Consider the following 14,794-nt stretch of genomic DNA (forward strand, 5'->3'; position numbering starts at 1 on the left):
GAGCTGCTGGAAAAGCGGTACAAATTTTCCCGTGAGCTTTTCCGGCTGAGTCCGTGAGAGCACGATTCGTTGGATTCCGCTCGTGTGAGTCAGCTGTGTGTGGTGTGGATGTGAGCGCAATAGGCCATGAGTTTGTGTGAGCCTTGTTTATCGAAAAGCCCTCACCCGATCTCGGTGCCAAAGGAACGCGCACCCAATTAATACAAGCCCGTGGAACTCACCGAACGCGTGTGTTTGGTCCCCTAAAAGAAAGAGAAATTCAGACTTTTTTAAAGAACAAAAAAAATATCACAAAAATGATATAATACAAAACAATGCATTATTTAACGAACTGACGCGGTCGTAACCTACAAAACGAGCCAGACACGATCTCGCACAATTGCTTTGCAATTATAATATCTGTCGACGCTGTATCAGTTGATACGTTTAGCCTCTTATCAAGCATTGTAATGAGGGGCGCAATGTAGATTAGATAGCTATAGGCGAATTTTCTTATCAACATGCAGCTAAAAATAGTTCCACAAATAGTGATCGGTAATGTGGAGCACGCAAATAATTTCATATTTATAATAATCAAAGGCTGGATCAGTTTTTGTTCTTCTCTCTTACGATTCTATTTAATGATTTGTTATCTAAGCAGTTACTTTCGTATGTTTTAATTTAAGCCTTTTTTCTAAACATTTATTTCTAAGAGGTTTTTTAACGGATGTAGACAACAATGATTTTTTTAAACGTAAAACTCCGTAACATTCAAAAATATCCTTCCAGTGTGCCTCTATTTAGAATGAGCGGCAAAATCGAAACATTTTAAATCTGTTCTGTGACTAGAATTGCCAACAAAATTACAACAATTTGCAGTCTCCAAATGTCGAATCAAAATGTTAGCATGAATTATTGGTCACAAGTCCTTATTATGTGTGTGTATGTGCATGTGTGTGACTCCGCTTATGCCCTACTTTTGTTTCCTATCTCCCTCTACATCCCCGTAGCCGACCAGTTATTCCACACAGACACTCGGTCCAACGCTAGCCCAACAACTCTCGACTACGCTTGGCTGAGGAACATCCCGATTGGCGATACTACCGGGGGGAAAGGAAGGAAAACCCTACTCTCATAGCAACACCGCCTTTCCCTCCTCCGGGAAGCCCCTCCAATGGGGAAACAAGCGGCAGCTTCGAGCACACCACCACCACCAGCGGAGGCACAGTCCGAATGTTTATATTTAGAAAAACGTTTCACACATCATGCCCAAAACGCCAAACTCCGAGACGCCAGATGCACCAAACACAACAGCCATGGGAGAGGCGAGGGCGGAGGCAGAACGTGGAAGGTGAACGTCCCCACGCTCGATCGCAGGGAGTCTGTGGGAGAACGGAACCATGCATACACACAATCTGAATCTACTTCAACCGACCTGTTCCTGTTGTGCGTTCCCGTGCTGATCCGTGCTGAATCCGACCGATTTATGCTGTCCCGCTCCCCGGTCGAGCACGAATCAACACGAGCACACATACGTACGGTGTGTACCGGCGGACAGGGCGGGCAGGAAGGGGCGATCGATCGATTTTCGCGTCTCGAAAAAGGTGGAAAATTCAATTTCGAGCTCGCTGTTATGCAACGTGCCTGTGGGAAAATGCGAAGAAGGAGAGGATGATCCCGGATGTGGTTGGAGGAGGGGATGTGGGGCAGTTTTTGCATGATTCCGCACCGGCCATATGAGAGCGTGGGGATAAATGAAAATGGAAGATTGATTTTTTGGCTTTGTCATGTGCAAATCAAAAGCCTGCACCCCGTGTCCCTAGCGTTTGTGGCCCCCCGGTTCCCCCAGCGAAGCTGCTAATCAATTTTCATAATTTAACACACACACACACACACACACACACACACACACACACACACACACACACACACACACACACACACACACACACACACACACACACACACACACACACACACACACACACACACACACACACACACACACACACACACACACACACACACAAGGGGGTGGGTGGAGAGCCTATTTTTCGACCATTCTGCGTCGGTTCGATTCTGCTAAAAATAGCCCTCAACTGTAAAAGGACCACCCTTCAGCCTGGTGGTGATGTGCCTTGTGGTGCAGTTTGTGATGGCCGTTCTTCATGGAATGGAAAAAAGACTTTCACAAAAAAAAGGGCTCAATCAATGCTGTTGTTGTAGCTGCTGCCGCCCCGGACGTCTAATTAGCAGCGGTTTCCGCACATTCGCATTCTGTCCGCCAGTGCGCGGTTTGTGGCGGTGCGGGTATTTGGTTTTCTGGTGTGGATTTTCTTCTAGTTTCCGCAAAAAAAATACACTAAAAGAGGACAATAAACTCGATTAAAATTCCACCCCTTTTCGACCCCTTTGTGTGTTTGGAGCACATTCCACGAGCAGGGAACGTAACGGCGTGAATGGTGCCGAACGCTTCCCCTTTGCAATAATTAGATGCGACCTTCGGCAACATTCTCTACGTGGCAGTGCGGAGGCTTTAAGCCTTTTGCCAGGGGACAGCATAAATGTTACACCCCCGTTTCTCGATGGCCTTCTCGCTAAAACAAAACAAATAAAAAAGCGAAGTCAAATAGAGAAACACGTCTCCGGTGCGACATGATGCACCCGCGTACACGCTCAGGTGCACGCGCTTCAAAGACCTTCTCTCTCTCCCTCGCTCTCTCTCTCTCTTGCCTCGGGGCCATATGACGCCCAGGCCCCCGTTCCATCACTAATTGAGGCTGCCACCCGGATGTCGTTACGGCTGGTAAGAGCGTGTCCGTCGGGTGGCCGGGGGTACTGCAAAAAAGCCCGGTCCGGTCGAGGATAACGACGATGCCGCCGGAGCCGCAGCCACACGCTCTCTCTGTGTATGCGTGTGTGTTTACCTGTCACCATTGTGACGGCGCGCCTCTCAGGCTTGCTCGGGCTTTCTCCTAGCCACACGCCGTTCTTATCGGGTAGCAGAGCAATTGCATCCAGGTCGCCGCTGTTAATGTGCACCATAAATCAACCCACGGGGGAGGGCGGTCGGTGGTGAGCTTTTCCAAACGTCCGCACACCCGCTTGCGCTTGCAACGGTGGAAAGGAAAGTGTAAGCCTTCAAGGATGTAAACAAAACCGAACCATGGCACCTCTTACCCGCACGGCTTGGCCCTTATCACCTGCGCGGCGATGCGCGCGATTGCCACCGAGTACCCGCGGAAATCGGGCACAGTAGGCCGCGCTTGGTGATGGATTTTGCTATGTGCACACATCCACTCACACGCACGCACACACACACGCAGATCAAACAATCGACCTTTCTCGCACACTAGCTTCCTCGCGTCAGTCACCTTTAGTTTGGACACACCGTCCCCGTCCGTCGGTACACGAAGGTGATGCATTATCGGGCGCGCGCGACATTTGGAAGCGATTTTAATGGCCACCTGGGCGATTGAAATCGATCGATAGCACGCACACACACCGCATGCTTCCACACACGTATTCCTTCACGGCACTTCAGTGGAGTGTGTAACTTTTAACAAACCAAAGAAAAAAAATTCCTTCGCTACGCACACTGATGGCCCCAACACGCGAAAAAGATGAACGCCCGGTGCACACACACACACCTACACACAAACATAGCTGAACATACACACACACCGCTTTCTCCATTCGGTTGAGAGATCGTCCCTATGAAAATTTGCACCTGAGTTTTAAATCCCACTCCAATGCAGAAATCACACGATGGGAAAGCGTTTTGTACCTTTCAATTTGTCGGTCGTAACAGAAACCTTAACCTTCCCTCCCCCGGGTAACACACGCACAGCTTTCGTTTCGCACACTACACCTACACATACCAGGATGAAAAATCAATGATCGCACCGAAACCTTCGGGGGAGAACCATGAAACGTGTATGGGCAAAGCGGAAATCGATGTCCAAAAACGGAAGATGCACAGACACACACTCTGCTACTTACCGAAATTTCCGCAAGCTTCTCCCTACTTGTTCGCACGAATCCGTTCTACGGCTAACCCGGGGGCAATGTTTGCAATTTGTTAGACGCTCCTGCCGTCGTCGGAATTCCGACCTGTCCAAGATCGCCCGTCGAAGCGGATAAGCGGTAGCGGTTCGGCTATATTTTCTTCGAATGTATTGTCATTGCATATTTATGTGCAGCCGTGGTCGTAGCCAGAGTGACCAGAAATACCGATTTATCTGTACAGTAGAGCGTCGATTATCCGGGCAGCTCGGGACCGGACGGTTGCCGGTTAATCGATTTGCACGGATAATGGTCCAAGAAATGTCAATTTCATATAAAAATTATTAAACCCACTAGCTTTATGATTAATTCATCTTGAATCAATCGATTAATCGTTAGTAGAATTTTATTTTAATCAATAACTATAGGTTGAACAACTGTTGATGAACAAAAATGAATTTCGAAAATTCCACTAGACACTACAAAGCTACACAACAAACTGGTTGCTCACTTGACTATCGCTACAAATTTTCACCGTACGCTTGAGCAGCTGTCACATTTATGCACACGGTTAAGCCGCCCGTCGGTTAATCCGCCTCCGGAGAATCGACGTTCTACCACCGACAAACCGACGTGACACTGGCGTTACAAAAGTGTCCCACACGAAAGTACTGTCATTTACCAGTGAGGCGAACACTTCTGTCAAAGTAAGCTCTGTTCACTGCTGCTTCGATGTAAACAACTTTTCTAAATACAAATGGCGAAGGAGGTGTGAGGCAAGATTTTGTGAGAATTATTGGACAAAACACCCAGGAAAATCATTTTATAAGTTTCCAAATCAATGTAAAAGATGTGAGAAGTACATAAAACAATACGCATTGGAATTTGCGAAGAAAAACAAAAAGGGGATTTAGCAGTTTCTTCTCCGTGTCAGTGTAGTAAGCGAATCATTATAGAGATGGCGCTAGTGTTTAACGTATTTTCATTTGAAATAAGGAGACAACTTTTGAAGCTCATTTTGTTCGAAGTGTCACGTCGGTTTGTCGGTGGTTCTACTGTATTCCTACCGATTTTTTATATGCCTACCGATTCACAGATGACCGCCCTAAAACTACCGATTTTCCATTTATCCTACCGAAAATCACAGATATTTGATTTTTCAGTCGTTTAAACTTAATCTGTGGCGCTTGGGATGCTGTTTCAAGGATTGCTAACCTCATTTGCTACTTATCGCGCTGATGCACGTTTGTTTGCCTTTATTTTTATCCGTTAAAATTTAATGTTCACAATAAGTAAAAAATGTCAGTTGCGTGGATTCCGAGAATTTTTGATCTCATTGCTGCTGCACAAGTTAGATTCGTTAATTGAAGAATGAATATTGAGTGAAGTGATTGTGAATTATCAGTAAATTGTGTAAAATTTTATGTAATTCATCAATACAAAAGATTTAAAAATATACATATGTGTTTAAAGAAAACAAATCTTGTTGTTTAATTCACTGATGACGCTTGCTTGAAAATAAAACACAAAAAAATAATCCCTGGCAATGTGGCATAAGGAAGCTGCTTAGGCGCTGTTTGAAAGACCCACATAGAACTTTGATGCTGTTTATCTACTGCAAAAGGTGAATTAGAGCAGCGATCTTTAGCGTGCCAAAATGAGCTGCTTAAGCAATTCTGGCTATTTGGGTACTGTACCACTAGACCGGCACTCTCTTGCATTTCTTTAAAATACACGAGGCGCTCTCACTGAAAAGAACGCTCGCTCGCGCTGTTTCATTGTATTTTCCTCATTCCCTTTCCTTCCCGTTTCTCCCCGAACACTCCCCTGTGGGCAAAGTGACCAGAAATACCGATGTATACCGATATATCTAGGGTTTGAAGGAAAAAGTCTCAATTTTTTAATCATTGAACTACAAAACTTAGCCAAACAATAAAATCAATCTAAATAATTCAGCGAAAGTCAAATGACAGCACGTACGATAAAATCGTATCCGATGGAGCACTGCAGCGGCTCTAAGGTTGCGTGGAAGCCCAAAAAAAAGAACTTGCCACCATTGAGAAGAAAATGTGCATCTTAGTCCTTCTTTAGCTTAGAATTCCTAGTACAATTTTCAGATCAACACTTCAGAAAGACCTTCATTTGTGTAACCGCTGAACCAAATCTAATCCATATAATAGGTAAAGGATGCATATTCTTTTGAAATGAAACTTTCATTTAGCGCATTCTTTTATCTCGAGTTAAGTTTCGAGTTTTAACCTACCGAAAACTACCGATAAAATATTGTTGCGCCTACCGAAAACCGCCAAAATAATCTGGCCACACTGGTCGAAGCAAACCCGTTTGACAGCTATCATCCGGCACAATGGGCGCGCAATGGTCCTGCCGTCTGGTTAGAATTGGTCGACTTTTAAATTTGAGCTTTGAAAACCGTTACGGGGTTTCCTACAATTTGTTGATTGGTTCCCGTAATTTTTTGAGCTCGTCTCACAATTTATTAATTGTTTCTTATAGATTTTTGTTTCGTTCCTACGATTCGTTGGTATCGTTCTGTAGCACTCAATAAAACACAGTTCGTTGATAAATTATCAGATGATCTCTTTGTCTTTGAGCCGGTCTAGTTGTACAATCGTCAACTCATACGACTTAATAACATACCCGTCATGGGTTCAAGCCCTGAATAGACCGTGCCCCAATACGTAGGACTGACTATTCTGCTATGGTAAGAATAAGTCACTGAAAGCCAAGCTCACTTCACCAGTGGGTACAAAGGCAGGCCTTTACCGACAACCGTTGCTGTGCAATAAAAAACTCCTTGTCATCTGATGGCACGACACCACTCCTGATATTTAACATTTACGTTCTTGCCGTGTGATATTGTGGCCGGATAAGTATATACGACACAACGTAAATTATATTACAATAAATCACTTAATTTATTCCGCCTTGAAGTGACACCACACCACACTCGTTGCTAGCTGGATTCCGACTGCCGCTCGAATCCCGATCGTGTAACGAGTAACGATCTTCTCGAATCGAGACGAGATAACATCTCGCGGAGAGGGCGCGTTAGTGCCCTGCACGTACGCACCCAACACATACGAACGCTGTGATTTATAAAATTGAACCATTAAATTCTTAAGAACTATACAAAAAATCGTGAGGATACACAAAAAAAAACTACGAGCGCGGCATCAGTGGCGGATTTAGGGTATCGGGGGCCCTAGCACCGAAAAACCGACGTGACACTTCGAACAAAATGAGCTTCAAAAGTTGTCTCCTTATTTCATATGAAAAAACACTAAGCGCCATCTCTGTAATGATTCGCTTACTTCACTGACACAGAGAAGAAACTGCTAAACCCCCTTTTTGTTTTTTTTTTCGCAAATTCCAATGCGTATTGTTTTATGAACTTCTCACATCTTTTGCATTGAATTGAAAACTTATAAAATGATTTTCCTGGGTGTTTTGTCCAATAATTATTACAAAATCTTGCCTCACACTTCCTTCGCAATTTGTATTTAGAAAAGTTTTTTACATCGAAGCAGCAGTGAACAGTGCCTACTTTGACAGAAGTGATCGCCTCACTGGTAAATGGCAGTATTTTCGTGTGGAACACTTTTGTAACGCCAGTGTCACGTCGTTTGGCGGTGCTAAAACCGTCCCCTACTTGCAAAATTACATGAAGATTAGTGATATTTTGGCTGGAAATCACAAGATTCGACTTACGCGGAAATTCCAGATACGCGGTATTTTGTGGCTGTTTTGGGTCCCCATTAACCGTGTATCTCGGGGACCGCCTGTAGATTGTTTTCCCATAGTGCAGCGGCCTTCAAAATCTTGTGCGCGAAAGTAGCCCATTTCTTGCAACCGTGCTAAACATAAACGCACGTTATTTTCAATTTCAAAATAGGAATTTTTTTCGTGGATTTTGGTTTTAGTGCCGTGTTAAGAACAGTCGTTAAAAAAAACAATGTTCACAAAAGAAAGCTCTACAATTGGTTTGTATATCGATCTATTTATTTGCCACTACAGTATAAAAAGCAATTTCCATCAATCTTTGGAGGTTGTTACACACAAAAAATAGGGAAAAAATGTTTTGAACCAAATTGAAATCGGTCGAATTTATGCACACCGAAATGATATTTGTTTGTTTTTTTTTTTTGCTTTGCTTTTCGAGCAAACTTACAAACTAAACTGTTAAACGTTAAACACTACTTTCTTTTTGCTTCATTAAAATTGTTGCACACCGACTTCGATTGGTGGAAAACTATTCAGAAAGTGCTGCATTGCTGCAGTGCTTACACCTAATACACTGGCTGCTGTACTGCATAGAGTTGTAGTATAATGATTGTGACATGACGCTGTATATTTGTAGCCATCAAGCAAACATTCAACGCGGCACGATAAGGCATCACATATTAGGCATTACGTTGCTTTGCTATTTGTTGTGCCGTTGGGCATTCCGGTTCTATTGTTCTTGTGCAGCACCGATGCGGGGAGTTTTACCATTTCCGGTTGAACGGTTATTGGATCCCCCCCTCGGCATCGGCGTAAGGCAATCATATTCATTGGTATGTGGGTGGTGTGTTTGTACGAGGCAGCAATAATCACAGCGAACGCGTGATCGCTACTGTTATTTGTGTGACTTCATCTTCTAGACATCCGGTGCTGCAGCATGCTAATTGTACATTAATTATAGTTGTAAAGAAGAACAAACAAACAAAAAATACAAATCTTCCAAACGAAAAGCTTAATATCATCACGTTGCACGGGCATTTCGAGATGGCGAAACCGCGAAGCATGTTCTGTGCACACCGACTAGGACACGACAGCGAAAGCGGCATTACTCTCCCCGTTCGCCTGGTGCAGAAGCATCTTCACCCTCATATCTTGTTGCATGCTTGGAGATTCTGGCCATCGACCTTCGTTAAGGCACGGCTTACTTGCCCAGGTTCAGCTTGCCCAGCAGCCCGGCAGCACTGGCGGTAGCCGATTCCTGCGCCTTCGTGGCAACATCGTTCACTTTCTGTACGGATCGAGAAACGGTATTGATGAGTTCCTGGAACTGAGCAACCCTAAAAAACGGACCCTTTTCCTACCTGCTCCAGTTCGCCCCGCTTCTCATCGGCCACTCGGTTCGCTTCCTGTAGCTTCCGGTCGACCTCTTCGCTGGCCCGCTTCATACCCTCGTCCACCTTTTGTTCGGCCACCTTCATCTGCTCCTCGACGGCTTGCTCCACGACGACGGCGCTCTGGGCGATGGCATTTTCGGCCGCCTGTTTGGCATGGTCCATCAACGTTCCGGCCGCCTGTGGAGAGATCGTAAAGAAAAAGCAATGAATTCATTTTTATTTTCATAACTACAGAACAACAAACGACACATACCTGCGACGTTGTCTCAGCAACAGCCGCCGCCTGCTGCTTGGTGGCATCGATCTCTCCTGCAGCCGACGATGCCAATGCTTCCGCGTCGGTTTTGGTCTTGCTGAAGGATTCCTGCGTTTTCTTCGCCTGCTCCTCGGCCATGCTGCTGGCGGCCTGTACCTTCTCGTTGGCCAGATCTTGCGCCTCCTTCTTCTTCTTATCGAACAGCCCTTCGGCCTTGCTGCCGAGGTTCTTCAGCGAGGCTAATTAGCGTTTTGGGAAGTGGGAAAGGGAAAGAGGCGATCGATAAGAACACGATGTGATTGTTAGCACTTTAAACGGAACCCAAACAATGCCACCAGGCTGCTTGAATGTCGCCATGGGTAACCGCCGTTCGGGCTTAAATATTTCCATGTTTACAAAACGCGTCCGATCGATCAGACGTATGTGTGATGATCGACACCACAGTACAGTGAGTGATTTAAAATGTTTCTCGTTTTCTTGTTCCTTTTTTTGCATCACATTTCATACCACGAGCATTGAGTTGATGCTAGGCAGATACATGCACGGTGTGGCATGCCACGGGACCGTGTGCTGCTAGTCTCTCCCATCCGTACTCGAGGGCTGATGTCATCGGTGGGGAGGCCTCCACCGCGGTGAGAGACACAGACCGCCGGCGCGCAGCCAAGGTCAGAGCAGCGAGAATGTTGAACATTGCTGCGACGACCACACCGACCAGCACCGGGGATCATTCAAACGTATCATAATACTTGAGTGTGAGTGTATGATGTTTTTTGAGATGGCACAGATGAGAGATGGTACCATTACATTGCGGGGGAGGTCTGGTTTTGGCGTTGATTGGCTTACAAAACTTATGGGCCCCGTGTTTCAAATGGGGATTTAGTTTTTGATTTTAAATTAATTTCATCCACAACACGTTCTCGGTGCGTGACCGTCCGTCCGTCAAATGCTTCCAAAAGTATCCAGGCCAAGTCACTGTATCGATCTGTAGGGCGAGGTCCGGTACGATCGATACAGTACGGTAGCGGGTTCTTTAAATTTACATTGCCATATCGTTGCGATTGTTATGAAAAAATGTTCAAAATTGTACTTATTTTTTAGGAATCTCAAACCTTTTTTATACAAAAATTAATTGTACACTATCAAACCACTCCAACCAGCGAGCAAAACCGAGTTTCCGTTTTTGGTCGAGTCTGCGGTGATGGTGTTACCGTAAGCAGCAACACGACCGACCCCCGCTCATCCGATGATGTCATGCAAGCGGGGCAAAACTGGAAATCGATCGCACGGCGGTACTACCCCTGACTCTCCTTTTCGTGGTTACGCGAATGCACGTTAGGAGCTTAAAAATGGTTGTAAACTGCTACTGCTACCCTCTTTAAACTGTTCCAGAGCGAAAAGCACTTCAACGTCGTAAGATTTTCTCCATCCACCGCAGCCCCCGGTGTGCTGGTGTCCTTGTGGTTTTAGAGGGCGATACATGTTTAATGTAGTTCTATATTTTTTACTCTAGCTTTTCTGCGACCTCCCTCAGATGTTACGAACTGTTCCGAAATCTCCGTTTTTTGCTCCCGCGTATCTCGGAAGTGATATTCTCAATTCTCGCCGCAACCAGAAGATACAGCAGAAGTGCTATTTTTAAACCAAGAAATCATCTGCTTCATCAAGCTGTGCCTATCCGCACACTCGCGGATTATATTGGATCAACAAAACCCTGCTGCTAGAAGGGGTGTATGCAATGTTTGCTTGAAAGAAATGTGATAAAGTGCATTTACAGTTGCAAGATTGTAATAAATGCATCACCTTTGCAAGTAGAGCAATGTCCGCCCTATAGTGCCGGCGGTTTGCTCGATGTCTACACCGGAAGATGTATCTTTTGCTCAATATCCACATCCGTGTCCTTTACCGGTCGAACGAGAATGGCAAAATCGAGAAGGAAAAGGAATGTTGATGTCACCTCGGGCTTCCTCTTTTGTTGATGGACGGATTTTACACAAACCGCGCTGGTGGATGACCTCCATCCAACATCAACAACCACCATTATAAAGCACAGAATGATGTGTGACACGGGCTGTGGTGTTGGTGAATTGTTTTAGCCTCATTCGTTTGCCCGATTGTATCTTAATTTGTGAAACGTGCCGGTTTTGGTCTCGGTTTGCTCTCTATCTCTCTCTAGCGTGGGACGTTTATTGCCGTTCATTTCGATCCACAGACGATTAGAGTGCATAGAACTGGGTGAACTACAAACGTTGGAATGCTCCCTGGCTGGGTCTACAATAACTATAATAAAAAACCGGCGTTTCAGAGAAATCGTTTTCCATTGTACGTCATCGTCGTTTAAATCGTTTAAAACTAATTCATACCCTCCTCCTACATTAGTATTCAATGTCATTTGAAGCAGACAGTGAACACGGCTGAGCTTGGGGCTGGTTCTGCAGATGATTCAGTACCGCAGACCTAATGTCTGCACAAATTAATGTAACCATTTATCATTCGTCATCGCATTCCAGCGCATTCCACTGGCGCACTGCTGCTGTTGCGACGACGGACCTTACACTTTTATCGATCAGTCTACTACAGCTTCTCCTTGACGCCCTGGTTAGGTCACACCGTCTGTACACCCTTTGACCTCAGCGTAAGAGAGATTGTTTAACGATAAGTCTTAGGGAGAGGTTCAACATGTTACACTTACACTTTGCTCCACCTGCAGCGTCCAGTAAAAGGAAGAATATTTTTAAAATATTATAAATACACATACGTTGGTTACTGATCATGTGTTGTGCACGTGATCTTTTCAAATCAAAACAAATTACAAACAAAACATGTTTACAGAAAATTACAAAAAAAAAGAACGAAAACGAAGACATTCTTCTACACCTTGATAACGGCTTGTACGAGAAATCTAAATAAATTAGAACACGATTTAATCAAATTATAGCGGGGACCCCTGCTTCTTCCAACACAATTACTTCATTACGGTGAGGGGCACCCCAAAGGCCAAAACAAATGGTAGCGCCCACCAACCAATATGTGGGGGGCCACGAAACTACTTGACCCGCTGCGAAGATGGGTGAATGGATGGGCGAGGGGCTGGAGGGAACAGCGCATCTTTTCCTCCCAACCGTAACGGCGAACGAAGCCGCGCATGATTGGAATTCCGATCGGACGCGCCACACTGGCGCATCATATGTCTCCGACCGGATCGGAAAGAGGGAGGGCAAACGAAAAAAAGCAAAACAACACAAAAGCAACCCTAACCACCCTTATGGGTCTGGAAAGAAGACGAGGCAAGAATTACCTCCAAAAAAAAAAAAACAAACAAAAACGTAATCAAAACCGATTAAAATTCAAATGCTACGGGAACATTAAGTGTCTTTTCGTTGATAATGAAACCTGTGCGGTGACAAAACATGCAAATGGTGCTTCCTTCTGCATGAAGGACGCAGCAGCAGCAGAAGAGCAAGAACGTTTGAGAATGTTCGTGCGTTGACTGGGAAGGGGTGTGGACGAGAACTAAAACATTCGACTGCCTGTGCTCACTGCCGCGTAAGGGTGGTGCGTGAGGAGGGATAAAACTTGATGCGTAATAGTCAACTGGAATGGAATTGTGGAGGTGATGCGGTTTCACGGTTTGCGCGAAGGTGCGGTTTAGCGGGATGGGTGTAACTATTTTCATCTCCATATTGGAGTCTTTTCCAGAAATGCACCCTTAAACAGAATTCACCCTTTCACTGTCTTCCTGCCTTGCTCGTTCGTAACTACTTACCAGTGATTCCACTGAACATCTTTCGGCCGCTTCGCTGGTTAGCGTCGTTTCGGAGGAAAAATCAAGTGGAAAACGGTTGGCCTTGAACTGTGTCTGGTTGGATGGACAAACACACACACGCGCGCAATACACAGCTCAAACAGCTGTCCGAATTTACACGCTTTTTTCTAAAAGTGCACCAGAAGTCGAGGAAGAAGCACGGAAAGGGGTTGGAGATGCAGGTTGCAGGTTTGTCGTTATTCTACCGGAACTGGTTTCGCTTTCCGGGGATTGTGAGGAGACGACGGGATGGTGGAGGTAACACACGGGAACTCTCTGTCGCTGGGACAATGTACGTCTTCACTACGCGAGCTATGTCAACGAAATAATGCGCCTGGTCGATGTTTCTCTTGGCAAATGCGCACGAGGTGTGTTTGTAACAGGCAGCAGCGAACATATACGGGACGCTCTCTGAGAAGATTGGTTGGAGGGTTGGATGGAATGGGGAAATGTTGTTGTTTACACATTCTCTCTCTTAGCTTAAACCCGCCGCCACCCCCCAACACTCACCCATTCTCTTTTGCATCGTTTAGAACTAACATTGCAGGCAAATAAAAATGATTTTAAATAATCTTAAAGCTATATCTGTTTCTAGTGGGATAATAAAATTGTTATTTTCTACGTTTTAGAATTGTAATATTTTTTTACAATTTTTCAGCATGAAAATCTTAATTTCATATTCGTTGAAAGCAAAGAAGAAGAACACTATTCCTATGTTACTGCTAGTCCTCGATAGATGACGCTAGCATACATTCTTTCCATCAAGCGAAATTGAAGTCTTCGCTTAACTCAAGTCCCATTTCTTTTGTTCGTTTCAGTTATTTATTTTCACTACAGAGTTTGATAATTCTTCAATGAATAAAAATAAATTGTGTATTTTCAGTCGAGTAATTCAAAACAATTTCTATTGCGCATTTATTTGCATCCAGCGGTTGGTGTATACGACAGCCTTCTGGTTTCCTCTCAACGCCGCAGTTTTGCTTCTCATTCTCCCTTTTCTCTCTCAATTTAGCGATGTTTTACTTCTCTCGTATGGTTAGGCAACGGTCTGGTATGCGGTCGATAGTGAAGCAAAATGTGTGACGATGTTTTTATAAAATGTTGTACAAAACTGCGATTGCTAACAATTTATTTTTATTATTCTTTTAAATATGAACATAGCCAATCCATCTTATTTCATTTAAACAAATCAATAAGTACATATATTTGCCCGGCTTTAAGCAGAATTGCACTTAGGAATTTGTGTGCTTGAAATATTTAATTTCATCCGGTTGTAACTATTTTAATAGTGATATGAAGCTATTCTAGGTAATAGTTTAAATATTTCCATGACTAATAAACAATACAATCCAATTTTTCATATTGCATAGTTTCAGGCGTTAAACCATCCTGGTGGTACTCTAAATTCATGTGTCGTTTATACTCGAATTAATAAACTGTTAGCTTAGGTGTAATCAAGCGGTTTCGGACACTCCTGAGGCAGGCCAAGACCGCAAAGCGGTTGTAGCGCCGGATAATTAAGTAAGGTGTAATCAAACAAAACTTTAGGCTTCATTTTCATTATTTTGTTCGTTATTATCCACAATAATTGAAACTGCCCAGTAAAATTATTGTTAA

At 44.4% G+C, this 14,794-nt stretch overlaps 2 protein-coding genes across 7 annotated transcripts in view; both read right to left on the reverse strand.

The window, feature by feature from the left end:
- LOC121599005 (plasma membrane calcium-transporting ATPase 1) overlaps nt 1–4,152 on the reverse strand; it is a 66,203-nt gene extending 62,051 nt beyond the window's left edge. For 2 of the 5 annotated variants that reach the window (XM_041926441.1, XM_041926430.1), the window contains exon 1: nt 3,982–4,152. The gene's annotated coding sequence lies outside the window, so the exon portion shown is untranslated. Of the gene's footprint in view, nt 1–221; nt 243–3,766; nt 3,786–3,860; nt 3,880–3,981 lie in introns of those variants that run through there. The other 3 variants (XM_041926433.1, XM_041926436.1, XM_041926438.1) reach the window with 3 other exon arrangements.
- Nucleotides 4,153–7,982: 3,830 nt separating this feature from the next.
- Nucleotides 7,983–13,539, reverse strand: LOC121599321 (signal recognition particle receptor FtsY). Of its 2 annotated transcripts, XM_041927036.1 has the most exons (5): nt 13,139–13,539; nt 12,065–12,076; nt 9,373–9,614; nt 9,087–9,296; nt 7,983–9,013 (listed from the first exon to the last, which is right to left on the reverse strand). In XM_041927036.1, exons 1-5 carry the CDS (start codon nt 13,155–13,157, stop codon nt 8,927–8,929), a joined length of 570 nt encoding a protein of 189 aa, XP_041782970.1. In that variant the 5' UTR covers nt 13,158–13,539; the 3' UTR covers nt 7,983–8,926. The 2 variants fall into 2 exon arrangements, with proteins under 2 accessions (XP_041782970.1, XP_041782972.1); XM_041927038.1 differs by lacking the exon at nt 12,065–12,076 and having other exon boundaries at nt 13,139–13,537.
- Between the last annotated feature and the right edge of the window lie 1,255 nt (nt 13,540–14,794).

The sequence above is a fragment of the Anopheles merus genome, chromosome 3L, assembly GCF_017562075.2.
Source record: "Anopheles merus strain MAF chromosome 3L, AmerM5.1, whole genome shotgun sequence".
In the NCBI taxonomy this organism is placed as follows: domain Eukaryota; kingdom Metazoa; phylum Arthropoda; class Insecta; order Diptera; family Culicidae; genus Anopheles; species Anopheles merus.

What these genes read in the sequence shown, in the direction of transcription:
- LOC121599321 (XM_041927036.1), bottom strand. An exon ending in TTGCTGAGACAACGTCGCAG is followed by an intron (nt 9,297 to 9,372) that starts GTATGTGTCGTT and finishes ATCTCTCCACAG; the next exon opens with GCGGCCGGAACGTTGATGGA. An exon ending in AGCGGGGCGAACTGGAGCAG is followed by an intron (nt 9,014 to 9,086) that starts GTAGGAAAAGGG and finishes CGATCCGTACAG; the next exon opens with AAAGTGAACGATGTTGCCAC.